General features: G+C 37.8%; 1 protein-coding gene and 1 pseudogene across 1 annotated transcript; one reads left to right on the forward strand and one right to left on the reverse strand.

Moving 5' to 3' along the window:
* Positions 1-904: 904 nt before the first annotated feature.
* On the reverse strand, positions 905-23,158 carry LOC118852584 (alpha-S1-casein-like). The gene is made up of 17 exons (XM_036762233.1): positions 23,137-23,158; positions 19,890-19,952; positions 18,093-18,116; positions 16,727-16,762; positions 15,385-15,411; positions 14,284-14,298; positions 13,415-13,483; positions 12,459-12,482; positions 11,931-11,954; positions 11,235-11,273; positions 9,119-9,145; positions 7,746-7,787; positions 7,229-7,270; positions 6,747-6,770; positions 5,057-5,203; positions 3,749-3,794; positions 905-1,319 (listed from the first exon to the last, which is right to left on the reverse strand). The coding sequence occupies exons 2-16, from the start codon at positions 19,938-19,940 to the stop codon at positions 3,786-3,788; spliced, it is 600 nt and encodes a 199-aa protein (XP_036618128.1). The 5' UTR covers positions 19,941-19,952; positions 23,137-23,158; the 3' UTR covers positions 905-1,319; positions 3,749-3,785.
* LOC118852585 lies at positions 18,489-18,969 on the forward strand (annotated as a pseudogene).
* Positions 23,159-27,133: the final 3,975 nt, after the last annotated feature.

Below are 27,133 nucleotides of genomic sequence, written 5' to 3' on the forward strand. Positions count from 1 at the left end.
TCTATTTCTCAGAACTCTTACCCACAGCTGGGGTGGCACACGTGACTCTGGGCCAGCCCTTGTTATGAGTTCCCAGGCTGAACTTAGATGTTGGTAACTATGAATTGTATTTGGTCTGTCTCTCGATGTTTGTAATTTGTTTGTATTTTGCTCTGAAGTTCAGGATGCTGGCTTTTTCCCCTGAACTAAGTAAATGGCATTTGTATGCCAGATTAAAGTAAGCTTGTTAACCCCTTAACTTTGCTTTCCTTAGTAAAGCAGATCAAAAGAACCTGGGCTTTTGCAGCATGCTGGTAGCATGCTTGTCGTTGGGCTTGTGTTGGTCTTTCACCCCCACAACAGCTGCTAGCCAGATTGTTGAAACAATAACATATGTTGACTTGACTTAGTCTCTCTGGATCTCAGTCATAATCTATATACTAAATTGGATTCAGTGGCCTCTGAGGACCTTTCCCTCTTTAAATCAATGATCCTATCATTCTATTCCTAATGACATTCAAGGCACTATTATAACTACAGAATTAGCTACAAAAGTGGATGTCCCAATCCTAGTCCTGGTCCCTGCCCTTGATAACTTTCCAATCATCAGGAAAACAAAATATCCATATTCAAAATGGTGGCACAAATAGACAAGCAGGATATCATGAATCCAAGGCGGTGGATATGTGAAAACTTCAGGAAGGAAGGGGCAGTTGATGTGGGCTAGGAAGGATAGGCAGGCTTCCAATAGCACAGAGCCAAACATTGCATGTATGCTCTTCGTGAGGATCTTTTGGGTCTTCTTTTTATTGCATTTTTTAATCCCAAAGTGGCTTTTGTGTAAACATATTAGATGCCAGTGCATTACGTATCAGGAGTAAATAAAATGAATTGTAGAGAATAGAAATAAAGGCCAAATAAGATGATGCCTTAATAAGTAATTTATTAAAAGCAAGAAAAATGGAAAACTTTATTACACAGTAGCTAGAAGAAGTGCTAAGAAGATAAATAGTTCAAGGACTCTTTCTTACAAATTCCCTTTACAGAAACATAGCAAAAGCATTGGCACCTATAAATAACTGTCCATACTAAAAGGCCCTACACCTGGCTTGTCAGGACTGAAAGTGGGATATAGGAAAGAGCATTTCTAAATCAAATTTTGATTAAGAGGAATAATGCCATGTAGTACACATCAGAGAAAGATTCCACTCTCCTGAGTTTTGCTTTGCTTTTGTTTTTTCATTCAATAATGAGCATCAAATTTCCTGCATAGGATGATGCTATTTGTAGACACCAATAGAAGATAGATCCCATAAAGAGGTTGGAATTTTCAGTCAGAACTGTGAATGAAGGGAAAAATTCAATATTAGTTATTACCATTATTTGTGGCCGGAAGATAATGTCATATAACACAGAATTTTCTAATACATATTTGCTGCCTGTCACTCCTAGTTATCACTGGCACAGACTGAGCCATTGGTGTTTACATCAACTGTGTTCTTTCACAGTAACAGGAAACAGAAAAGGCATTAGGACTTCCACATTTAGGATTTCCTATGCAAATGGAAATTAATCCACCTTTATTTAAACAGGCATCATGGTGTAGTGGACAGGGCACTAGCTCTGAAATCAGGAAGAGCTGGTTTCCATCAGCTCAAGCCAATCAGGTGTTCTCACTAAGCCTGGCACCAATATGATGAACCCCAGGGAGTGGGGGAGGGGGGAGGCTAGTCTGCTCAAAGAGGAACAGACTGGACCAGACCAGAAACAGAGTAGGTCAAATATCCCATGTAGATCAAGAGTTGATATCAGGACTGTGAGTGGCCACTATCCTTGTGGACTAGATAAAATAGGGAGAGAGGCAGAGAGAGACAGAGACAGAGAGACAGAGACACAGAGAGAAAGAGAGAAACAGAGACAGAGAGACACAGAGAGAGAGATGAGATAGAAAGAGAGATATGTATGTATATCTATACATATATGTGCATGTATATACACATATATGTGTGTGTATATATTCTGCTGCTCATCTTCTAAGAAGCATCATTTACATAAGATTTTGCCTTAGAATTTTTTTCTCAGCTCTGTGCTTCTTGCTGATTTTTCAAAAACCTAAATACAATATTTGAATAAGTACAGCTTATTAGCTAAAAGCTGCTTTACTGTCTCTACCAAACATTTGTCTCTAAAACCCCGGTTTTTAAAGTGCAGTTCAACCTGGAGTTAACCTTTTAGCTTCTGCATATCTCAACGTTTCCAAAGATCTGTTAGTTCATGCCTTTCAAGGAACACACCTGAAATGCCTTCCACGCTTAAGCAGACTCTTCTCCCTCAGTTACCACCCTTAACAATTTTTTCTCTAGTTGCCAACACTAGAGAATTCTGGTAATTCCTGATGCCTTCATAAGAGTATTTAAATTAGAGAAAGGCTATTGGTCAGTTCTAGCCTTGATTTGATTCCATTCCTATTGGTCTTTTTTCGGTCATTTTAGTCATATATGACTCTTCGTGATACCATTTGAGGTTTTCTTGGCAGAAATTCTGAATGTTTTCCCATTTTCTTCTCCAGATCATTTGACAGATGAGGAAACTGAGGCAAACAGGGATAAGTGACATGCCCGGAGTCTTACAGCTAGTAAGTATCTGAGGTCAGATTTTAATTCAGGAAGAAGAGTCTTCCTGACTTCAGGCCCAGCACTCTATCCACTGCACCACCAAGCTGATCCCACTCAGCAAGTACTTATTACCCATAGTATCATGTGCCAGGCACTGTCCCTGGTGCTGACAAAAGTGAAACCATCCTTGCTCTCAAGGAGTTCACATTTTAATGGGGGACCAGTACACCAGACATTCACTGGAAACTTCACTGTTATGGCCAGGAAGGCTTTACTTTATTTTTTTTATTTTTTGGAGGGGGTGAAGGCAGGGCAATTGGGGTTAAGTGACTTGCCCAAGGTCACACAGCTAGTAAGTGTGTCAAGTATCTGAGGTCGGATTTGAACTCAGGTCCTCCTAACTCTAGGGCCGGTGCTTTACTCACTGTGCCACCTAGCTGCCCCTGGAAGGTTTTACTTTTAAAAAATACATAAGTAAAAGAGTCCCCACCCCAAGATATTTCTTATGATGAAATTACTTATCTAGACTGATGGTGAAAGCTGCCCTTCCTACTTGTCCCTGCTGTAGGAGAAGCAGCAGTAACAGTGCAACTAGACTCAATTAGGAGGATACACTGCTGAGGGATGCCATTACTGGAGAAGCAGAGAATCACATATCCTAAGAAATTGACTAGGATACCTCAGCATCATTTTTTAAAATTGTATCTTTGGAGCATCTAGGTGGTGCAGTGAGTAGAATACCAACCCTGGAGTCAGGAGGTACTGAGTTCAAATCTGGCCTCAGACACTTGATGCACTTACTAGCTTTGTGACCTTGGGCAAGTTACTTAACCCCAATTGCCCTGCCTTCCCCTCTCAAAAAAAAAAATTTTAATGGTATCTTTTATAAAAATTGACTGGTTAAATTGATGGTTAAAATGTATAATATAATAGTGAATCCCAAAGCTTCAGTTTAATAAATGTATCAACATATAAGATATAACAAATATATATTTAATAAAGTATCAGTTTAACAATCCCCTAAATGATAGTGGGTTAAATAGAATAGATAAGTAGTACATACAAGGTTTTTTGAAGCATTTTCCTTTGCATGTATTTGTGCTGTAAAAATTGGATTTGACACTTTTCATAAGACCAAATTATAAGTGACATACCAAGGATCAGGAGAGAGGGAGATCTGGAAAGCTCTTCTTAGTTTTTCTAAAATAAAAATATTCATTTTGAATACCTCGTTCACAACCAAATAGAAAAATTTAAACAGTAGAAATCTAAACAATGTACCAAACAACTCAGCATTCTGTTTCCTTCTACGTAGCAAGAGTACGAAGAGTTGGCAGTTTTGTCAAGTTAAGGAAAATCGGTTACCCCCAAATTTATTTGCTTTCTTTGCTTGAAGCCTCTTCACATTCCAATCCATCCTCCACTCAATTGCCAAAGTGACTCTCCTAGAGCGACCATCAAGGTCACCCTGTTTAAAGCCAGCCCTTCTTAACCTAGTCCCTTCCTGTCTCTTTGGTATATTTATACTTCACTACTCTCCGTGAACTCTAAAATTCAGCTACTTCTTGTTCCCTGAACATTACTTTCCATCTCTAGACTCCATATCTTTACCCTGGCTCTCACCCATGCCTATAAATACCTCTTCCCTTACCTCCTTCTCTTGGTTTCCTTGGATCAGCTCAAATTCTGTCTTCTGCAGGAACCCTCTACCCCTGTCTTGACTATTCCCCTCCATCTACTCCATTTACATATTATTTGCATAAAGTTATTTGCATGTCACTTCCCTATTAGAATATTGTCTCCTTAAAGATGGGAACTTTTTTGCATTTCTTTGTCTTCCCCCTGCCCACCACCACACAATGCCTAGTACATAGTATTATTAATATCATTAATTAAATATTAATCAATGCTTATTGACTGACTGACTGACTTTATGTCTCTAATGCCTAGAAAAGAGCTTTACTTGTTAAGAATTTATTAAAGACAAATTGAAATAAATTGATTTAGATGTTGGTGTTGGGAATGAAATTCAGAGGGTAGTTGACACATAGAATGAGTCAGCTTCACCTTTCCAGTAGAATACCCTTATCCTATGTCTTTAATTTGAACTCTATAGATTCAAAGAAGATTTTTTTTTTCTCCTTCCTCAATGAATTTCACTCCTAGATGGATTCACCATGAAAACTCTAACTCCTTAAACTTGACTGAATCCTAGGTGAATATCATGTGTGTGCCAGGACCTTACAGTAGCTTACCTTGAGTTAGCCAAGGAATGAAGGTTGTTGCACTCTTACAAGAGGTTTTTGCCTTTGATTTATACCTTATTGTATTTTTATGAGTTTTCAATCTTTTTATTCTCTGTAGCATATATTCAAATGAAAGTGAAGTGGCATTAGATCTAGCTATGATTTGAATATATGCTAATATATACTATGAGGTATAATAAATTAAGAGGAACTCACCTTCTCTTCAGAATAGGTATAGACTGCTTCAGTAGCCCTGTTGATAGAAGGTACTGGAGCTTTGCGGGTAGAAAAAACAGGGGCTTCTGCTGGATAAGGGAAAAATCGTGGCATGGAAATGGGAACATATGTGTAGTAGAAGTCCGGCTGTTGATACAATGATATAAGATGATTTCATCAGCAATTTTGAAGAGGAAGAAAAGGGGAAATAATTTTGCTACTATAATTCACAATGAACTGCTCACTTATACATTGGCTTTACAGTTTTCAGAACATTTTCCTTACAACAACCTTGAGTGGTAAGTGACAAGAGTATTATTCATCCAATTTTGTGAACACAGAAATTGACATCCAGAATAATTTGGTCAAGGTCTCCAAATAGTATGGATGAATACTCCTCTTCTCACATCATGTTTCCCTTAGCTTATGCATTAATGTGCTAAACTTTTGTTTCTGGGATGGCCAATTTCCTGGTTGAATGGAAAGAGAAAGCAAACTTCTATGTGAAACCTTTTGAAGAAGTTATTTTTTTCCTTGGAAAGAGGTGAGAACCCCCTTCCCACATGTCTAAGGAGCAGGAAACTAAGCATTCATCAAGTAGGTTATTGCCTAATAGTCATCTGCTCCCTGAGAAAATCTAATTCATCATATTTCCTTAAAATACACAATCTAGAATGTAGTAGATATCTTGGAAGTATTTCCCTTATAATAGAAATATAAATAAGAAACATTAGGAATAATTTAGAGGGCCAGCATGGCAGAAGCAATTAGGTAGTGCAATAGAACTGAGCTGAAATCTGGCCCCAGATGCTTCCCTTCCCGTCTGTGTGGCCCTGGGCAAGTTACTAAATGTCTTTCTGCCTTAGTTTCTTTGTGAGGATTGTAAGGATAAAGTGATATATTTGTAAAGAACTTTGCAAACCTTCAAGCTCTATACAAATGTTAGTCATCATTATCATTAATTATCATTATTATTATTATTAACATTGTTGCAGAATGGATAGAGTGTGGACCTGGAATTAGGAAAATTTGGTTTCAAATACAGATTGAGGAGAATTTTGGGTAAGAGTCAAATGATTATCTGGCTAACTGAGAACCAAGGACAGCCCAGTTCAATTACTAAAGGAGGGAACATGGTTTGATTTCTTTGATTGTTCATTTGTTTGTTTTGGATGATGGTGATGGTGATAGTTATGGTGGTGTTTGCTTTGGTTTCATCTTGATTTATGAAGACTGACAGAAAGACACTGGGTTATTTGACTTAGAAAAGAGTTCATCACACTTAGGAGAAAATGAATCACTATTTTCGCAGATGCAATAACCAGCTGACAAGATGGTCAAAATTATGAAATTAGGGACAATGATGGATGTGAATTGAGTAAGAGACTATAGTCTTGTGGCTAGATAAAACAGACTTCAACATGAATGAATAGAATCACAAATGAACTATTCAGCATCATATGACTTAATGTTAGAATCTGAGTGGACAAATCCGTATTATGGAGAAGAAAGGAGAAACATACTGGCACATTTCTTTTCATTGATAACCAACATTTTGTCCTGTCTTAAATGAAATCTTGCCATGTAGAGTCCCTCTATACTTAAGGTTTTCTTAGCAAAAAAAAAAGTAGTAAAAATCTAAACATTTTGAATAATATTAAGGTATTTAAATTAAATTAATATATCTCACCTCAGTAGCATAATAGAGAGGTTCCTGAGAAAAATAAAAAGATAATTTTAGTTTTATGACAACTCACATTAACATATGTATATATTTATAGATCATTTTACTTTATGGCTTAAAATCAAGTTAAATTAGTGATTGATAGAGTTTCTACCACCAAAGGAAAATGGAAGGTTATGGTCACTACCTCTGAAATAAGGTGCAGAATAAAGCACCTTTCTTTAGCCAGAATGAGTGATTTAGTTGAGATAACAGTATCAGGAGCCCAAATTAAAAGTCTATTTGCCCTGATTGTTTCTATTGCCTTACTTACTGGTCCTAAACTACTGTTAATACTTGATGGATGTGTATATAAACCAAATCCACTAAATCACATCTTTTTATGTCACCCTTATAGAATGCTGTATTCTCGGCTACTACTTAGAAAGAATATTATTGTACCACATCCTCTTTCATTAAATTGTTTTCAATCTTAAAAGAAATTTTACCAGGTAGCGTAAATTGAGTGCTCTCTCTTCTGGACGTCTTCTCTGGTGAAATAAATGCATAAATACATGAATGAATAACATGAATGAATACATAAATAAATGAAATATGTGTAGGAGACATGACTATAGGGTCATATATATCAAAAGTTATATTTGCTTCAGAATTAATAAGAGATTAATTAGCATTCTGAGGGAAATTAATCATCTCCCAAAACCCCAGGGAATACAAACTGCCAATTGAAAACCAAATATCCTATAGGATGAGCCCACAGTCCAGCTATTTGGGCCAAGATGAAGACAGTGAGTGGAGTCTTATGTTCAGTGGTTCTAAATTTACACCATAAAAAGCAATCACACTCCACTATGAGGGGATACAGTCACAGATGAAATCCCCAAGGCCTCAAGCTTTCATGTAAAGATGGGGAAATGACCCTTGTTCAAAAGGACATTCAGTGTTATGCCACATTCTCTTTTATTCTCCAATGACATGTGTTCCAAGTCTTAAGTGAGATGTTACCAGATACTGCCGGTACTGTTCACTGACATCTTCAATCTTTCTCTGGTAAAAAATAAATAAATTAAATATATGTGGTAAAAATATAGAATACCTTAGAAAAGATTGACACTTGAAATTAAGCTAATGTATTACAACTCATTGGAGGAAATGATGGACTAAGAAAAAGACAATTTGGACACATATCCAACTTAATAATACTGACTGACAAGCTACTGCCAAGTAAGTTGGAGAATTAAAACATTTTTTTCTATTTCCCAGTCTATAGATTCTTTCTCTATTGCCAACAAATGCATTCAATCCTTACCATCATCTTATTTTTCTCCTCCCTTTCTCAGCCAAACTCCCAAAAAATTATATTTTGTGCTTCCACTTCCTCTCCTTACTCTTTCTTCTTTTTAAAAAAAATATGTTTAAAACATTTATTCACATTCCAAAATGATGGTGTTAAAATTCCACATTGAGACAGTAGTGCAAGCAGTGGTATACAAAAGCACAAAAGAAGTTAGTGATTAACAAATCATTCTAAATTTTCTACATTCTGACATCTGACCCCATAATTCAACAGAAACTGCTATCTCCAAACTTTTTGGGGATCTCTTAATTGCCTAGTGTAAGGGTCTTTCTTCACTTCTCATCCTTTCAGTGGTCTCAGCAATGTGTAACATTGCTGATCACCCTCTCCTCCTAGATTCCCTCCTTTCTAGATTTCGATAACACCAGTCTCTCTTGGTTTCCTCCTTCATGTCTGTCTTTTCTCATTCTTCTTTGCTATATCATTTCCCATATTATGTCCCTAAAGCTCTTTCCTGAGCCCTATTCTTTTTTTACACTATCTCATTTGGTGATTTCATAAGCTCACATGTCTGCAATTATCATCTCTATAGCAGGTCTATATATACCCAGCCCCAGTCTGTCTCCTGAGCTCCAGGCTCTTAGTCACCATGGCATAATGGATAGGGCACTGGACTTGGAGTCAGAAAGACCTGGACTCAAATTCCACTAGTTTTGTGAACATGGGCAAGCCCCTTAACTGCATTCTTCCTTAATTTCTTTATCTGTAAAATGGAAGAATAATATTCAACTGTCTCTAAGCTCCCTTCTATATCTGAATCCTATAATCTCATGATCATGAACTGTCTCCTGGGCATTGCAAACTAGATGTCCCAAAAGATCTAAAACTCAGTATATCTAAAACAGACCTTATCATCTTTCCACCCAAACCAATTTCTCCTCTCAAACTTCCATATTACTGTCAAGGGCACCACTATTCCTCCCATCAACAAGGAAATCTAGGTAAAATAGGTTCTTCATGAGGTTCATTTAATGAAATTTACTGGGATGCTGACCACAGAAATAGAATCAAGGTAGCTTACCTCCCTTGAGGCAGAAGCATCCTCCTGCTATAAAAAAAGTAAATATTACTTGTAAGATAGACTCAAAGTGTTTAAGCCTAGAAGGGAATTTAATGATTAACTGGTAGTATATTTGACACTGAATGTGTAAATGTTTTTCTAAACTGTATGGTATTATACAAATGGAAAGCACAATAATATACCTGTTTTATAGATATAATTATGGATACTAAGACCAAGAGTTTGGCTAAATATGTAAGTAGACTGCAGAAAGATGGCATAGACAATTAGAGGGAAAATAGTACAGAAGAAAGTGCTGTGACATTGAAGTCAAAGGATCTGGGTTCAAATCCTACCACTTATTACTCAGTGTCCTTGTAGAAGTCATTTATCCTCTCTTCCTTTGAGTGTAAAATGAGGGAGTTGGACTAAGTAACCTCAAAGGTTCTGTCCATCTCTATATCTATGATCCTGTAGCAAGCAAGAAAGAATCAAAAATAACCAATGGACTGATGTTTTGTAGGATACAGGAAGAGATAGGATAGAGTGGATAGGTTAACCCTGTCCAGAAGGAGAGGTATTTATTCAGATATTACAAAGAGAGGAGCAATGGATGAGTAAAGAAAGGGAAGTATTGAAAAGAGGAAGAAGAGGAAGTAGGGTGCACTTCATCGGACCACCTTGATCTCAATAAAGTAGAAGTGCAGTCAATCTGGCTGAGAGGCAAGGGAATGAATACAGTTGAGGATTTGGTGAGGATAGATGAGAGAGTTTGAACCTTGCACTGTAGGCAGTGAGAAAGAGAGCCCATTCATGACAGATGAATTGTCAAGCAACAGTGAGGTTGTGTATCATTAATCTACAAAGGAAACAAGTCATGTAGTTTCATGACATTTTCTGGCAATGATCAGAAGCAAATACAAAGAAAATTGGTGAGGAAGTAACCCAGGATAGGAAATTATTGGGGGAGGAATGGGAAGGGAGAGGGATTCTAGAGTGGTAGTGAGCCTGTCGTGGAAGTGCCTGAGTCCTGGTCAAGTATGGAGGCAGGAGGATCAGGAATGATGGACTGGAATAAAAAGGGGTTGAAAATGAATAACAAACTCATCAGGAGAGTAGGTAGGAAAGAAAGGAGGACAGAATATTGTGGTATAAGGAAAGAGAAATTTCAGAGATTATTATTTTTGGAGTATAACAATATCAAGAGTTCCATGAAGTAGAAATAATTAGAGTTGAGGAGGTCGAGGAACTATAAAACATGAGTATTACAAAGGTCATGGATATAGATAGTAAAGTCATTGAATATGATGGGCTGGAAAAAAAAATCTGAGTCAGGTGCTGAAATAATCAAGGAAGGCTGGCACTGACGAGAATGGGTAGAGTGTGTAATAACGTAATATTCTGATGACATGAGATCGTCAAGTGATTACAGTGGATGGATGGTTTGGAGGCAACCATGGAGACTAAGGAGGTGGCAAATCCACTCCATCATGTCCCACCAGCATGTTTCCCACCCTGCCAAGAGAATTTAGAGGAGTGGTTGGAAGAAATGTCCCTTTTGGATAGGGTAACTAACGGCATGGTATCCCAAAGGGATATCCAAGTTTTAGTTAGTGCTAAAAATGACAAAGAAATGTTAAATCAAAAATAAAGGGTATAGAGAAGTCTCCTCATAATGGACTCGATACTCTAAATACACAGTGGAAAGGAAGGTAAAGAAATGAAGAGGAATAATTTAGGCCTGAGGAATAGAAAGGCTGAAGGAGATGGAGACCAAAGTCCCAGAGGAGATATCAAAGTAAGTTTGGGGATGGGAATAGTTTTGTTGTTCTTTTTGTTACTCTTGCCATTGCTGCTGGGGCTGTGGCTGTTATTGTTGTTTTCCCTAGGGTGATGGTTCAAGATAACAGGATTTAGGGAACGATTGTGTTGGGAAGTAAGCTCCATATTCATTGGAGAAGGATTACAGAATCGTAGATTTAGACCAGGAAGAGAAATTAAAGGGAAAATGGTCAGTCCCAGGGTTCCAATTCAAGTTGCCTCCCCAAACAGTCATAGAGTTAAGCTTCTGGAGGATACAACTTCAAGTAGAGAGAGAGATGTGGCCTCCCACTTATCATCTAATGTGACACCTTACCTCATTGAAGTTGTATTCAACCTGTCTGCGGACACTTTCCTGTTTAAGGCAAATTTTATTGTGTCAAAAGCGAGGCCATTACAGTGGCCTGGGCCTTTGCCAGTTAGGTTACCCTGAGCCTGAAGTAGGATAAAATGAAATAATATTTGTAAAGTACTTTACAAAAGCACTATGTAAATGCTAACTATAATTATTCTCTCTTTTAGGGTCTTGAAGGACAAACCCTGGAGGTGAGGGAGGACTAGACCAGCTCCCATGAGTTTAATTCACCCCTGATCATGTGGCCAACAGAGGCAACTTCTATCCTCCACTTCCAGGTGGTCCCACCCCATTCCTTGCAAACAAGAACCAGATGGCTTCCAGCCCAATAGAAACTATTGTCTTCTTGAGATGTAGTACCAACTGCATCCACAAAAATCACCCTCCAAAAGAGATTCCTTGGTATCCATTGTCATCGGAAATCACGGCTTAATTGGAAAAAATGGAATAAATATTTTGGGGGGGGGGGATTTTTTTTTCCAAATAGCATTCTTTCATTTCAATAGTAAAAATATTTTGGCAATATAATGAAGCAAAATTAGGATATCTCAAGTTCGCTTAAGATCTCTGCAAAGGTTTTTTCATTCAAAATGAAGTTTTACAAATATTATAGATGAAATCAGTAGAAAATCTTTTCATGCATTGAAATTGTCTTACTTCAGTAGATGGAGCGACAGATTCCTTTGGAAGAGAAAAAAAGAATCAATTTTATTTTTATGACAAACTCACAAATGCAGTGGTTGTTAGTTTAGTCTCGGTGGCCAAATCAAAATAGAATATTTAGATAATTCTTCGCTTTAGCCCAGATATTCTAGATAAGGGCTTCTTAAACTTCTTCCACTCATGACCCCCAGCACTTCTTAGATTATGGGTTGTGACCCCCTAGATAACTAAAAGCACAGTACTCAGTAGGTCTGAGGTTACTTCCTCCCTCCAATATCACTAATTCTCAATTATCACTTAATTATCACCAAATATATTTTATCCTCAGGAAATTTAAAATACCAGGCTCATTCCCCTGGATCACCAAACATATAAACAGTCAACAAAATGCAACAACCCCCCAAAAAGGTATAATGGGACTTGCAGCAGTCCTGGACTGCACAATAGTATGACAAAAGAAAGAGAATAGTGGGGCATTTTGTTTGGTTAACTCTCGGGGTTCATTAAACGAACAGTTCTCACCTCACTTGATGAAGTCTTCAAATCCTGTCAGGAAACAAGAATGAGCACATGCCTATGGTGATGCAGGAGAAAATATTGCACCCACCCAGTCCCCATCGGTCCTTCTCTGTGGGAAGTACCTTTTAAGAGCTCTCCTGTCCAGCCCCGATGACACATGTATTGGCTGGTAGGGAATGAAGAAGTAACCAGAAAGTGTATGCATGGCACTATATTATGGCCATTAAATGTAATGCACTATTAGCCTCTTGGGGCAACTAGGTGGTGCTGCCCTGGATAGAGTGCTGGGCCTGGAGGCAGGAAGAGCTAAGTTTAAATCCAACCTCAGACACTTACTAGCTGTGCCTTCCTGGGGAAGTCACTTAACCCTGTTTATCTCAGTTTCCTCATTTGTAAAATTAACTGCAGAAAGAATTGGCAAACCCCTCTAGTAACTTTGCCAAGAAAACCCTAAAAGGGATCATGAAAAGTCAGATATGACTGAAAATGACTAAACAATAAGATTAGCCTCTTGCAAAAACACAAACAAAAACAACTGTTTTTGCCCATTTTCTCCCTATGTATAAGTATAATACAGATGTAGTCAATTAAATTAGTCTATTTTAGAACTCAAAGAACATAAATCACTATTCACTATGGTTGAATAGACAAATCACCTTTTTATATTGAGCATTCCAAAAATCTTAGTGCAGTTTTAAGCTTTAAAAGCTTAAGCTTTAAGGGTAAGATCTTCTCATTTAAAGAATCCCCAGAGTGAACCAGTAAAATCCCTTGATTTTGTTCTTGCTGTCTTTACACATTTTAAAAGCTGAAGCTTTAAAAGTGTAAAAGTGCACTAAAACTTTGGGGATACCCTCTATAAACATAGAAAAATAAGTATTGGCAAAGTCCCATTTCCATATAAAAATCATTTTCCCCATGATGATAATGTTTTCATTGAGTTTTAAGATAATTTTTACCTCTCTGTATTTGTTGAGCTCATATTTTTCCGGGGAACGTCTGTCTCTGTTCAGCTGGTGGAGAGATTCCTCAGAAAAGACAAAATCGGGTTTAGTGCTCTAAGTCCATCTACTCCTGCCCATGAAACCTGACTATAAAGTTCCAGGAATGGCCATGAAAGCCAGATGCATTTACAAAGACCTACCTCCCTCTGCCTAGTTTATTCTGAAAGAAATACCTCAGCAAAGGACTTGAGTATATGACAGCCTCTACTCTTCACTAGAGATCCCTTTCTAGCAAAGATTATCCTGAGGCTACTGACTACCAATAAAACATGTATTTGTGTCTGGCTAATAGAGTGGGATAGAACACCATCTTATAAGACCAAGGTAAAGAAATCATGCTCTTAAAAACCAATTCACTTTACTTTTCAATGGCTGTAGATTGCACCCATATCCTCACCCAATCATTGATGGAGATGTTTTCTTTGGTTGAGTGAGCATGAATGGATCATGAAAGACAATATACTCATGTACCAGGTAGAACCTAACTTCAAGGTCCAATTGTCTTGAATTCCTGTGAGTCTATGCTTAGGATTTAACCAAAAATGGGATAACTGGTTTGGAATACAGCCATTATAGAACATGGTGCTTGAATCTACATGCCCAATATAAAATGAGAGAGGAAGAATTCTTTGGAAATTTGGGGCAGGATTTCTGTTTAACTTTTTAAAATTTGTATTAAAATCATCTATTCCCCTACATTTGCTAGATTTTTTCCTACTTTCATGCCTCTCTGGTTTTATATACTTGGCCTTTGTTGCCATAAAATAGTACAAAAAGATTGGATAGCATAGCATCATGACAGGTTTGGGATCCAAATGTCTTACCTCGCTTGATGAAACCTGAAAAGAATAAGAAGGAGTAAATTACTTTTTATTCTTTCTTGCATTTTGAAATTTTGTCACCTGTGGGATTTCTGGGACCATTTCCTTTGACAGAAAAATTTGGACATCTCTTACGTAAGAACTGGTTTCTCAAATGATTGGAAATCAGAGCATTTGCAGAGTTGACCAAGATGCTCAGCCCTGAAGACCAGGTGAGAATATGTCTGCCTCTCTGCTCTGCACAGGTGGGGTCCTGTGGTTGGGTAATAGCAACAGACTGTGTTGATAAGTTAGTTGGTTTTTACTGAACTGCCTTTTTTGTTTTTATTATTCTTTGTTACTGGGAGAATTCCCTGGGTTGGAGGTAAGAGGGAGTGGTATTCATAATGTTTTAATTAAGCAAAATAATCACAACATGAATGAGATATTATTGTAGGATGCTATAAAGGGGGCAGAGTGTGAATAGAATGCCTCATAAAGAGAATGCAACCCTATAAGATTGTAGCTTTCTGTTTAATACTGGACCACCTCCAAAATGTTTTAGATATCCTATCTCATTTGGTCTACACTTCACTCAGGCCAAACTCAGCCCCTGGAGGTCATATCTTTTCTGAAGTCCTATCACCTTGTCTTCAGAGGACATCTGCTTTACCCCTTTATTTTTGCTGCTCTACCTTCGTTTCATGTTAATTTTCTATCTGTTTGTGGAGGAAATCAGGAGAGCCTGGAATGTTCCAACCTACTCCACCATCTTCCCAGAATGCCATATTGTATTTGGTCTTGTTATGTGACTTCAGCCTCATTGGGACCTTTACTGGCCTCCTTTCTACTAGAAAATGAACCCTATAATCTAGGTGCCTGAACAAAAAAGGTTTCCAAATAATGCTCCACACACAGTGGGCATTCAATACCCACTGACTAAATCCTAACCAGAGTATTGTAGATAACTAAAGTCATTCATTTGACAACCTGATCATTTATCTTCCTTCCTTCCTCTTCCCCTTCCAAAAGCACCTGAACACCATAACACAAAACAAAGGAAGGAAAAAATAGATTTCTTTCTATCCTGTGTGAGGGCATTGATTGTTAACTGAGATGACTCACCTCATTTAGTGGAATGAGATCTTCATTCTACAAAGGATAAAATGTGGATGTGAGTTCAAAGCTTGATAGTGGGAAGTGGGTCACCTGTAAAAACCCCTTTATGTTACAGTATAAAGGGAGAGTTCAGAGGTACCTCCTCCAACATTCAATCCATGGAATGTTTCTATCAAGGCCCAGCTCTAGTACTAAAGTGGCAGATAATGAAACAAGATATCTTCCAACAAAACCTAACAGCCCCCTTGAAGTGAAGAAGGGGAGGAGTAGGCTCTATTCCCCTTATCTGCAGAGGGAAGTGAACTCTCTACCTTCCACATAGAAAAAGGGTTTGTTGCATCTGCTAACTTCATCAATGTAATAAATTATTTCCCCTTTGCTTTGACCAGCCTGAAAGTATTTTTTACCAGCCTGCCCTTGCTTAGAGAAATGGCCAAATTAGTAAAAATAAATAAATTAAATTAAATTAAAACAAAAAAAAATCGCTGATTCAACACTTACTAAGATTTACACGTACAAGAAACTGTATTGTGATAACTGTACAAAGGACTATTTGATAGAGAATAAATAATTAAATAGAGGGGAAAAAACTACTATGGAAGCAAAGAGAGAGGGATCCTGGATTTTCCCTCTCTTAACATGTTAGAGCCCTTCTAAAGCCAGCTTCCAGTTGATCAGATATCTGGGTGATACCGTGGATAGAGTGTTGGGCCTGGGTCAGGAAGATCTAAGTTCAAATCCAGCCGCAGACAATCACTAGCTATATGCAAGTCACTTAACCCTGTTTGCCTTAGTTTCCTTGCCTGCAAAATGAGCTGGAGAAGAAGACAGCAAACCACTCCAGTATCTTTAAGAAAAACCCATATGGGATCATGAAGCATTGGGTATGACCAAGCAACAACAGCACCTCTGTCTTCCAGAGTAAATTCTGCAAGTCATGTTCATTTCCTTGTATTGGGGTTTAAAAACCTTTCACCCCAATCTGTTTGAAAAACTAATGGTTATCATTATAAAAATCTAATTCTTAAGAAGGAAATGTATATTTGGTCCCTTTAGAAATATAAACCACTGAGCCAAGACTTTGATAACATGTCGTTGTAATCACCAGAGTCCAGAGAACAAGAATGTCAGATACCATGAAACCCTGTTGGAGAACTGTGCCCCACAGATTTTCTCTTTGAGCTAACCATGTTCTCTCCATGACTTATACTATCAATAAAGTTCTACAATGACTCATACACTAAACTTTAAGCAAGTCCTTTTACTCCAACGGTGAATTCTTAATACATCATCTCTTCAATTCTACCAATTATAACCAACTCATCTATTAACAGAATAAAATAGTTACCGAACGGTTTTCCACTTCTCGATGTTTAATATGTCTCTGGAAATATTAAAAAGAAGAAATCAGAAGTTGTTGTACATATAGATAAATAGATATACTTGTGTACCTATACATATATACAGATAAGCATGTATATTCACTTACTTATTATTCACAGATCAATCAATCCACAAGCCTTTATTAAGTGTCTGCCCTGTTCCAGGCACTGTTAGGCAGTGAGGACTCAAACACAAAGAATAAAATAATTCTTACTTTCTAGGAACTAACACCTTAATAATGGAACACAATAATTAAATATTGGATGGATGGATGGGCGGGTGGATGGATGGATGGATGGATGGGTGGGTGGATGGATGGATGGATGATGGATGGATGGGTGGTTAGATAGACACAGGGAGAGAGACAGACAGATGGGTAGCAAAAGAATAAACAAACACAAGAGAGGGCATTAGCAATTGGGGAAGGTCAGGAAAGATTTCGTGTGGAATATAATGCTGAAGCTGCATTTTGAAGAAAGAGAAGGATTGAGAGGTAAGGTGAGAAGTGAATGCATTCTAAGCATGGGAAGAGATACAACAGAAGCACAGAGATGGAAGATTGAGTACTTTCCCACCAAAACTATGGAAACAATAAACGTAACCTCAAGAGGGAATAGAATCTTGAGTGATGGGCAATTAGACTCATTTTGAAGGATTAATTGCAATAGACGGAAAGAAATAAAGTACTAAGAGTTCTTTCCTGAAATAATTGATCTAATTCTTTTCCTGTAAAGAGATATGAAGAGAATTTTGAGAAGAGACAGACATTGCTGTCCTGAGAAAGTTGAATGTTGCAACAATGTCCATAATAGAGAAGTCAGCAGCTATAGTGATTGTTTATAGGGGCGATTTTTCTCACAGCTGATATGTCATGAATACTTGCTTATGTGTTTATTTTACTGTTTGGTACTCTGCTAATAAATTTTATTGCCGTTACTGTTGGTGTTTATTTAAACCTGGGAGATTAGAGGGTTTATATAGAGAAAGAGATGAGCAAAAATTTATGAGAATAATGGTTTCTCCAGCTTATTTTTTAAATATATTTAATAAACTGGAATTGAGTCTGAGAGCTAATTGTTTATAAGTAAGAAAGCTGTTGCAATTTTAGTGATTAATGTAGAAAGATCAAGATGTATCCTTTGGTTATCTTAGACTCCAGAATGAGATAACGAATAAGGAAAATGAGTTAGTAGCAGGAAGAGAAGAGTGACTACATCACATAGGTTACATACGGAAGAAATCAACCCCAAAAGTTAATACACACACACCTGCAATATATATGTATAAGTAAAAGTTTTACTATTAAAGGTGTTTAAGTGAACTATACTTACATCAATAGATAAATGGAGGACATCCTAGGGGAAAATAAAAGAGTCAACATTATTTTTATTAATGAGTATATAAGAAATAAAGTTCGAATACTTCCTACTTCCTAAACATCTAGTTTCAGTTTAGGGTTAATTACCCAGAATATAGAAAAAACATTTTGGGGGGAAAGGGTTGAATCAGCATCTATTTTTCCTGTCTTCTATTTAACTTTATACTGTGTGAATTTATCAAGTTACAAGGAAGTGTATGGAAGCCATTGTCTAGATGGTTAATACAACTGACTTTCCGCAAAAGTACTTTTGATTCCAGGTACACGGGGCTCGTGTGGCTCCTGCTTCAGGGCGTGTTATTTTCTTTCCAGGGAAGGTTGGGAAAGAGCATTTGAGTGAGTTGCCAAAATGACGAACACAAAAGGAAAAAGGAGAGGGACACGCTACATGTTTTCTAGGCCCTTTCAAAAACATGGTATTGTTCCTTTGGCTACATATACGAGAATATACAAGAAAGATGATATTGTAGATATCAAGCCTATGGGCACAGTTCAGCAAGGAATGCCCCATGAATGTTACCATGCAAGCCTGGACGAGTCTATAATGTTACTCGATATGCTGTAGGCATAGTTGTAAACAAACAGGTTAAGGGCAAGATTCTAGCCAAGAGAATTAATGTGCATATTGAGCATATTAAGCATTCTAAGAGCAGAGATAGCTTCCCGAAGTGGGTAAAGAAAAATGATCAGAAGAAGAAGGAAGCCAAAGAAAAAGGCACTTGGGTTCAACTGAAATGCCAGCCTGCTCCACCCAGAGAAGTACACGTTGTGAGAACCAATGCAAGGAACCTTAGCTGTTGGAACCAATCCCCTACAAATTCATGGCATAGATGACTGCTAAAAAAAACAATAAAAAAATTTTAGGTTATGGAAAAAAAGAAAATACTTTTGATGAAACATCTAAGTAAGGGAAGGAGAAAATGTGTCTACAGGTGTTTGTGTCCATGTGTGTGTCTGTGTGTGTGACAATACTGAAATTATTGGAAGAACCATCTCAAACTGAAGAATTTTGAAAGCACGATGATATTTCAGGTTTGTTCACGGAATCGCAAAGTGTTGGAGAACTTTAGGAATTTTTCTCTCCCTCTTTCTCTATCTCAGCATCTCTCTGTTCTCTCTGTCACTGTCTCTCATTTGTTTTCTGTCCTATTCTATTCTTAAGAAGCAGCTGGTTAGCACAATGGATAAAACACTGACTTGGAATCAAGAGAACCTAAACTTAAATCCAGTCACAGACACTTACAAGCTATATAACCCTGGGCAAGTTACTTAACTTCTATCTGACTCAGTTTCTTCTTCTATAAAATAATGATAAAGATAACACCTTACTCCTAGGATTTTATAAGGATAAATATTTGTAGGGTGATTTGCAAAACTCAAATTACTATATAATATATACTATACTGTATTATATGCAATTATACTATACCATATATATGGATGGATGGATGGATGGAAACCATGTCTCCAAAAAGAAGCCATATTTTCACACCTCTGTCACTAAGGCTCAAAACAATGATAATAATAACTAGCATTACCACTATACCCTCTAAATTGGTTCACTTCGATTGTAATTAGCAATACCCAAAGGAGAAGCCATTAGCCTGCTTCCTGTCTAAATTCCTCAGTGGCTAATGGAAGCCAAAGAAAATTGAACTTCTATGCTCCAAAGTCCTACTGTTTGGTTTCTGACCCAAGTGCTGCAATGGTTCCCATTAGAAGAGAGTTCTAGACACTTCAGTATACTTACTGGTCTGGCCAGAGCAAGAGCCATAAGGCAGGAGAAGATGAGCAGCTTCATGATGGCTAAGACCTGGGAAAGGATAGATGAGAAATCAAGATTGTGTTGGTGCTATTGATGTCATATTCATTCTTCCTAAACAGTGTATTTTTGCCTAGCAAATAAAAATAAGGATGCTTTAGAGAAGGAATTTTTATATAAGCTTCTGATTTGGGGAGCTGATAGAGATATTCGTAATTCTACTGCCTAGATCCATTCAATTTAACAAAAACAGATATGCATTTCTACTAGGCAATTTGAAGATGGTGACTACCTCTTGTGGGCTTGTTTTCTTGTTTGTAAAATGAGAGAGAGGGAAAAGATGGACTGGACAAACTCCAAAGTTCCTTCTAGCTCTAAACCTATGATCTTATGACCCCATGAACACGTGGGGAGATCCTCTCAGGCTCCTGTAGGAGATGGCAGCTGAGCTGTGCTTTGAAGGAATTTGGAGAGAAAGCTCCCTTTCTTGGTTGGCCAATGTTCTTTTTGGGACACATCCATACCAGCTTTCCCTTGGACTTCCAGAAATATGGAGTACATCCTGATCACTTTAGCTTGTAGGAATATTGAGAACTTCCCTTCTCTAGTAAAACTCCTGTTAAGGCTCTACTTTATACCTTGAGACCAGGAATCTCTTCAGTAAAAGCTGGAAATAGGGAGGGGAAAGAGGAAGCAGTAGCCCTGGTGTCCACAGGGAGCACTTGGCATGCTTGCCTAAGCCTGGACTTCAGCTTAGAAGTGGATGCTTCCAGTTTTGTCAGTAGACTGAGTGGTTGGGACCTGATAAATGCTTTTTGACTGATTGGATAATTGATTGAAGCTAGATTAAATATATACACTGCTCTGTATATATACATATATATATGTGTGTGTGTGTGTGTGTGTGTATACATACACTGCTCTGTGTGTATGTATATATATATACATATATATGTATACAAAATACAAAATTTCACTTTTAAAATACAAAAATACTTTTAAAATAGTTGCCCAAGAAGTGGCAATTTCCATAATAACATTTCAGAGAAGTAGTCAAGAGAACACTGGACTTAGAATGAGGAAGACCTGGGTTCAAATTCTGCCTCAAATGCTTATTAGCTGTGTGACCCCAGGCAAGTTGAATCTTGTTATTTCTACCTTCATAACATCCCTAACACATATATATATATACATGTATGTATGTACATATATATTCCTTTCACTCCACTTGTATGGGCTCAACTGTAGTTGAGGCCCTCACCAGCTCTTACGCACATTGCTACAACAGACTCCTACTTGGTCTCCATGCCCCAATTCTTTCACCACTCTATTCCCTACTCAGTGGGAAAGCTCCATTTTTCCTAATGCAAAGGTCTGCCCACATCATTCTAACCTGATACACATATTCAATAAATTCCAGTGGCTCCCTATTTCCTCCAGAATCAAATATAGTCTTTGGGATGGCGTTTATCGACTTTCATAACCTAGCCCCTTCTGACCTTATCACTCTTCTCATGCTTTGCTCCACTTTACACACTGTACAATCTAATGACAATGGCCAACTTGCAGTCCATTGGGCATGACATCCCATCCCTTACTTCTATGGCTTTGAAATTGCCGTTCCCATACCTGGGATGTTCTTCCACTTCATCTCTGCCTTCTAGCTTCCTTGTCTTTCTTCAAGTCTCTTCTTCAAGATCCTTCTCTCTGCAGAAGGTCTTTCCCCCTTCTGTCACTACCCTCCACTCCAAAAATAACTTCCATCTCTTCCTATCTAGTCAGTTATTTACACGTTGAGTCCACCATCAGAATGTAAGCTCCACGAACTGTTTTTACTCTTTATCATACCCACATTGTTTAGCACAATGGCTGGTATATAGTAAGCACTTAATAAATGCTTTTTGACTAATTGGATAATTGATTGAAGCTAGGTTTAATATATACACTGCTCTGTATATATACCTTTCAAAAGGTACAATTTTAAAATACAAAAAATTCACTTTTATAATGGAAAGAAACTTAAAATGCCTTCTCCATAAGATGCATTCACAGAATTTCAGTCTGTTTTTATCCCTCAGAAGATGATAAATTTTGGAGCAGGAGGGCCTTCAGTGGTCTAATGATTACACTGACAATAAGAATACCTTGGATTTACATAGCACTTTAAGGTTTGCAATGTATTTCATCAGTATGATCTCATTTTATCTTCATGACAACCCTGGGAGGTAGATGTATTATTACTTCCATTTTGCGTATGAGAAAACTGAGGCAGAAAGAAATTAAGTGACCTGGCCAGAGTCAATAGCTAGTAAGTACCTAAGACCAGTTTTTAAATTCAGGTCTTCTTAGTTCTTGGTCTTCTACCCCATCCCCTGTACCACCTAGCTGCCTAGTATAATCCATCATTTTATAAATCTGAAGCCCAGATAAGAGGAAAGGAAAGGTAGGGGAAGTAATTTGGCCAAAGAAAAGGCAGAGCCAGGATTTGGATTGAGATATTCTGACTCTAGGGCCAGTACTCTCTCCATGCTGATAACTAAGCTAAGTTAACCTCATTTTTCAGTCACTCTCACTCAGTTTGATGTTCTTGTTGAATTTCATGGGCAAATTCTCTGAGTCATTATTAAAGTAATTAAACTATTAATGCTGCACACCAAGAGCTATTCTCATGAAGCTTCATTAAGTGGCTACTGGTCATTTCTAACGAATTTTGTTTATCTACTGGCTACCATGATCTAATCCATGTTCTCCAAAGACAAAATGCTGAACTTGACAAAAAAACCTTGAAACTTACAAGAATCTAGAAATGTATAATATGTAAGTTATTGCTTCCCCTGACCAAAGGGGAGAGTGTATGTAAAATACTTTGCAAGGCTTAAAAAGCTATATGAATACTAGCCATTATTATTACAACTGTTGGTATTATTATCAATATAACTCAACTTGTAGTAACCTATCCATATAAGTTATAATAAGAAAGACATCACACTGAATTTATTATTGACAAGCCCATATTGATTTCTCACCTAAAGTCTCAAGGTGGTATAGATACATTCAAAATGTATTTTTTAACTGAGACTTGAAAAACAGCTTAAATTTGCTCAAATTACATTTATAAGAAGAAATTATTGGCATAGTTTGCTCATTTTCATCCCCAAACTATAAATACTTCTTAACACAGGAACAAAAAAGATTAGGCAAGAAGAAAGAATAAGAAAATATACATAAATATTACCTTGAGTCAAAGAGAGGTTGATTGATGGAAGTGATGTTGTCCATGTCTGCTTCCTAGCTATTTAAACTCTGTGATCGATGATATGCTAATTTTGTGGCTTGAAGTTGGACCCATGGGATTTGAATTCTTAGAACTCTGTGATCAAAAATTACTCTCCTTTCCAATTTCTGTCCCTAGAATTTCTGAGGAGTGTTTTTAAACAAAAGGGTGATTCATGATTTGACCTCAGATTTTTTTTCAGGAAATTAGGTCAAATTCAAAATTAAAATACAAATTCCTGGGTCTGCAACCTTGGACTATAACTACAGAGATGAAATAGATAATTCAGTCATTGGGTTCAATCACCTCATTTTATAGATGAAGAAATAGCTTGTCCAAGGAGTATATGGGGAGTAATTGATGGTAAGATTTGAACCCAGGTGTTCTCATTTCTAAATCACTCTTTCCATTTTGGTTTACATTGAAGATGCTCTTATTTGAAGGAACTTGGTTCTTGATGAAGGGGACAATATGTCCCAATTAAAATTTCTATATTTTGGCTGGAAGATTCCATTTGCAAATGGAAAACATCGTATCTAAGCGTAATCATGCAATATGGTCTATCTTTCGACAAGCTCACAGTACACTAAGAACTGAATATTTCATTTGCTCCATTATTTTGAAAGAGGATGCCTTTTAAAATCTACATTGTATACTTATCTTTGGGGTTTAGTTAGTCAGTCAATCGGTTGATAAACATTTACTAGGAAACTACTATGTGCCTGATACCATGCTAAGCACAGGGGTACAAAGAACATGATACAAAGAATGGTAAAAGACAGTCCCTGCCTTCATGCAAATGACTGTACAAAAAAAAGCTATAAACTGGATAAATTGGAGATAATCGATAGAAGGAAGGCACTACACAAAACCTTTCTAGGACATGTAATAGACAATACCTCTTCTAGAAAATGATGAGGAATCATCCAGTGAATTTGCTAGTGTAGTTAACCAAGAGAGAAAAATTGAAGGGAATTCCAATGTATGGAATCTTGATACACTAAAGGAGCTCTTTGTGGCTTGGATGGATGTTCTCTACTCAGAGATCCTAGCGCCAAATAGGGTGGGAGAGACAAAAACTGGAAAGTGACTTATTACCTTGTATGCCTCTGAAGTCTGGCATTGAATACTGTCAAAGTGGAGGTGTTGGCATCCAAACTTCATGTGTGTGTTCTGTTTCAAGTGAAGTAATTAAGTATGGTAAAGTGATGAGCTATGCTACTCTCACACATTCTGGGACCACTTTCAATCCTAATCTCTCTCTCTCTCTCTCTCTCTCTCTCTCTCTCTCTCTCTCTCACACACACACACACACACACACACACACACACACACACACACACACACATATATATATATATACACATATATATATATATATATACACATATATATATATATATACCCTTTCCATCTTTATAACTAACTTACCAAAATACATATGGAATTATTCAGTCAACCAATTGGCATTTATTAAGGCCTTTGTTATTGCTGTTCACTTATTTTAGTCATATCCAGCTCTTTGTGATCCCAATTGGGGTTTTCTTGACAAAGATACTACAGTGGTATGCTATTCCCTTCTTCTGCTCATTTTACAGATGAGGAAACTGAGGCAAACAGAGTTAAGTGATTTGCCCACTGTCACACAACTAGTAAGCATCTGTGGCTGGATTTGAACTCTCATCTTCCTGATTCCAGGCCCAGCACTCTGTCCACTGCACCACCTAGTTGCCTTTATTAAGGCTTACTATTTGCCAGACACTGTGTTAAGCCCTGGGTATCAAATAAAGGCAATTAAACAGTCCCTGTTCTCAAGGAGCTCACAGTATAATGGAGGAGGCAACATGGCAACAACTATGTATAAACAAGATGTATGTGGGATTGGGGAAAGTGTCAGAGGGAAGGTGTTAAGATTAAGAAGGACAAGGCAAGGCTGAACCTTCTGCTTCAATGGTATAGCCATAACCTAAGAATAGTCATAAGAGATTTATTGAAACATTTTAGGTTACTTCATGCTGCTTAGAGTGCTAACAAATGGTAGCTCTTGGTACAAGTCAGCATCAAAGATTTACTTAAGAATGATACAGATCTTCCCTGTAGACTCCTCAGGGATTCTAAGCACAAATTCCCCAGCTATGATCTCCCAGGTAGGTCAGAATAGCCTACCATTTAGCTTGAATTATATGGAGAAATGTTTGGAGCAGGGAAAGGAGTTGGGGGATGTAGACAAAAAATATCCACATAATCACACATACAACATTTTGCTTAACCTGGACCTGCATTTATACTAATAGATCCATAAAATATAATGGGAGACAGATTTTTTAAAATACCATGTATCCTTGTGTTTGTTTTGTATAGATGATATAGATAGAAGTGTAGACAGAGAAAGACAGAAATAGAGAAAGACAAAGGTAAAGATAGATAAAGATAGCAACAGAGACAGATAGAGGTAGAGGGAGAGAGAGGGAGGGAGGGAGAGAGAGACAGAGAGAGAGAGAGAGAGAGAGAGAGACAGACAGAGACAGAGAGAGAGAGAGACAGAGAGAGAGACAGAGAGACAGAGAGAGAGAGAGACAGAGAGACAGAGAGAGACAGAGAGACAGAGAGACAGAGAGAGACAGAGAGAGATGCACACATAATATACACATACTGTCTCACCATTGCATGTGAAAGTAAGCTCTTTCTTTTCTTATTAAGTCTTAAATACTGAATGGGCGCTGCCTCAGTCAAACCGAGTCCTGTTAAAGACCTTAGCTTAAAAAGGCCAAGGTCTCCCACTGCATCCTGGGCCGTCTCCAGTTGCCTGATCCATATCTGGCCACTGGACCGAGGTGGCTCTGGAGGTGAAAGTGAGGCTGGTGACTTTGCACAGCCCAGCCTCACTTAAGTACAATTCACTTGCATGTCATGGCATCAACTCCCTGATGTCCTGGTCCTCTTTGAGAATGAAGGACAAACTATAACAATGACAATAAGTTCTAGAGGGCAGGGGCAGTTTTACTTTTGTCTTTGCTTCACCCTCCCTGGCTTAAGAAATATATGTTGATTGACTAATCAATTGAAACAATGGAATTCTACAGGAGACTCATATCTGGTCTGATCTTTCAGGCCTGCCAACTTCAGGACTTTAGGCTGCAAAGCTGCTATAGACTAATTCTCTGAAAGCATTTGAGGTTGGTGAACATTCTGGGGAAATATCTTCTTATTATGCAACAGCAAATGCTCTGGAAAGAACTTTGCTGAGAAAAGCTAGTTTGGCTTCTCCTATACCCCCAGGAACACAATCTACAGCTTGGTGGACTTCCTGAGTGTCTCTAGTGAATCACTCCCTCTGTCTAGCCCAACAGTTCCTTTGTCTCTTGACATGGGAAGAAAGAAAAAGGGAACAAAGGATGTTTTCTCTGCCTGTGGTTCTCTTTATTTCTTTGTTTCTTCATTTGTCCATTCATTCATTTTTTATTCTTTCACTCATTTTAAGACTAAGTCTTCCTATCTTGCCTATGCTGAAAGTGCGTTGGGTCTGTTTCCACTACTGATCATCACGGCTGAAGCTTTGACCTGTTCCATTTCTGACTTGAACTCCTTAATCATCCTGGTGGCCTCGCACTCCCATGGGCTCTTTATATCAATGCCAAACTTAGTGTAGACATCTGTTGGCTACAGCTTAGAACTCCCAAGCTCAAGAGATCCGCCAGCCTCAGTCTTTCTGGTAGCAAGGATTATAGGTATGCACTATCATAACTAGCTGCTTTTCTAGTCCATTAACAGATTTACCTCGAAACCACAAAGATTATGGCTGCCCTATGTGTACTTTTGTAGCCAAAGTGTAGCCCCACGATCATAGGAATCGTGTTCAGATAGGCTCAGGAAATGGCCATGCCCCGTGTGTCATCTAGGAATTTTTAAACCAATTTAGAACTGGTGTCATTTGAAAAGTTAGAGCAAGTAGGATGCT

The sequence above is a fragment of the Trichosurus vulpecula genome, chromosome 6 (genome assembly GCF_011100635.1).
Source record: "Trichosurus vulpecula isolate mTriVul1 chromosome 6, mTriVul1.pri, whole genome shotgun sequence".
Lineage (NCBI taxonomy): Eukaryota > Metazoa > Chordata > Mammalia > Diprotodontia > Phalangeridae > Trichosurus > Trichosurus vulpecula.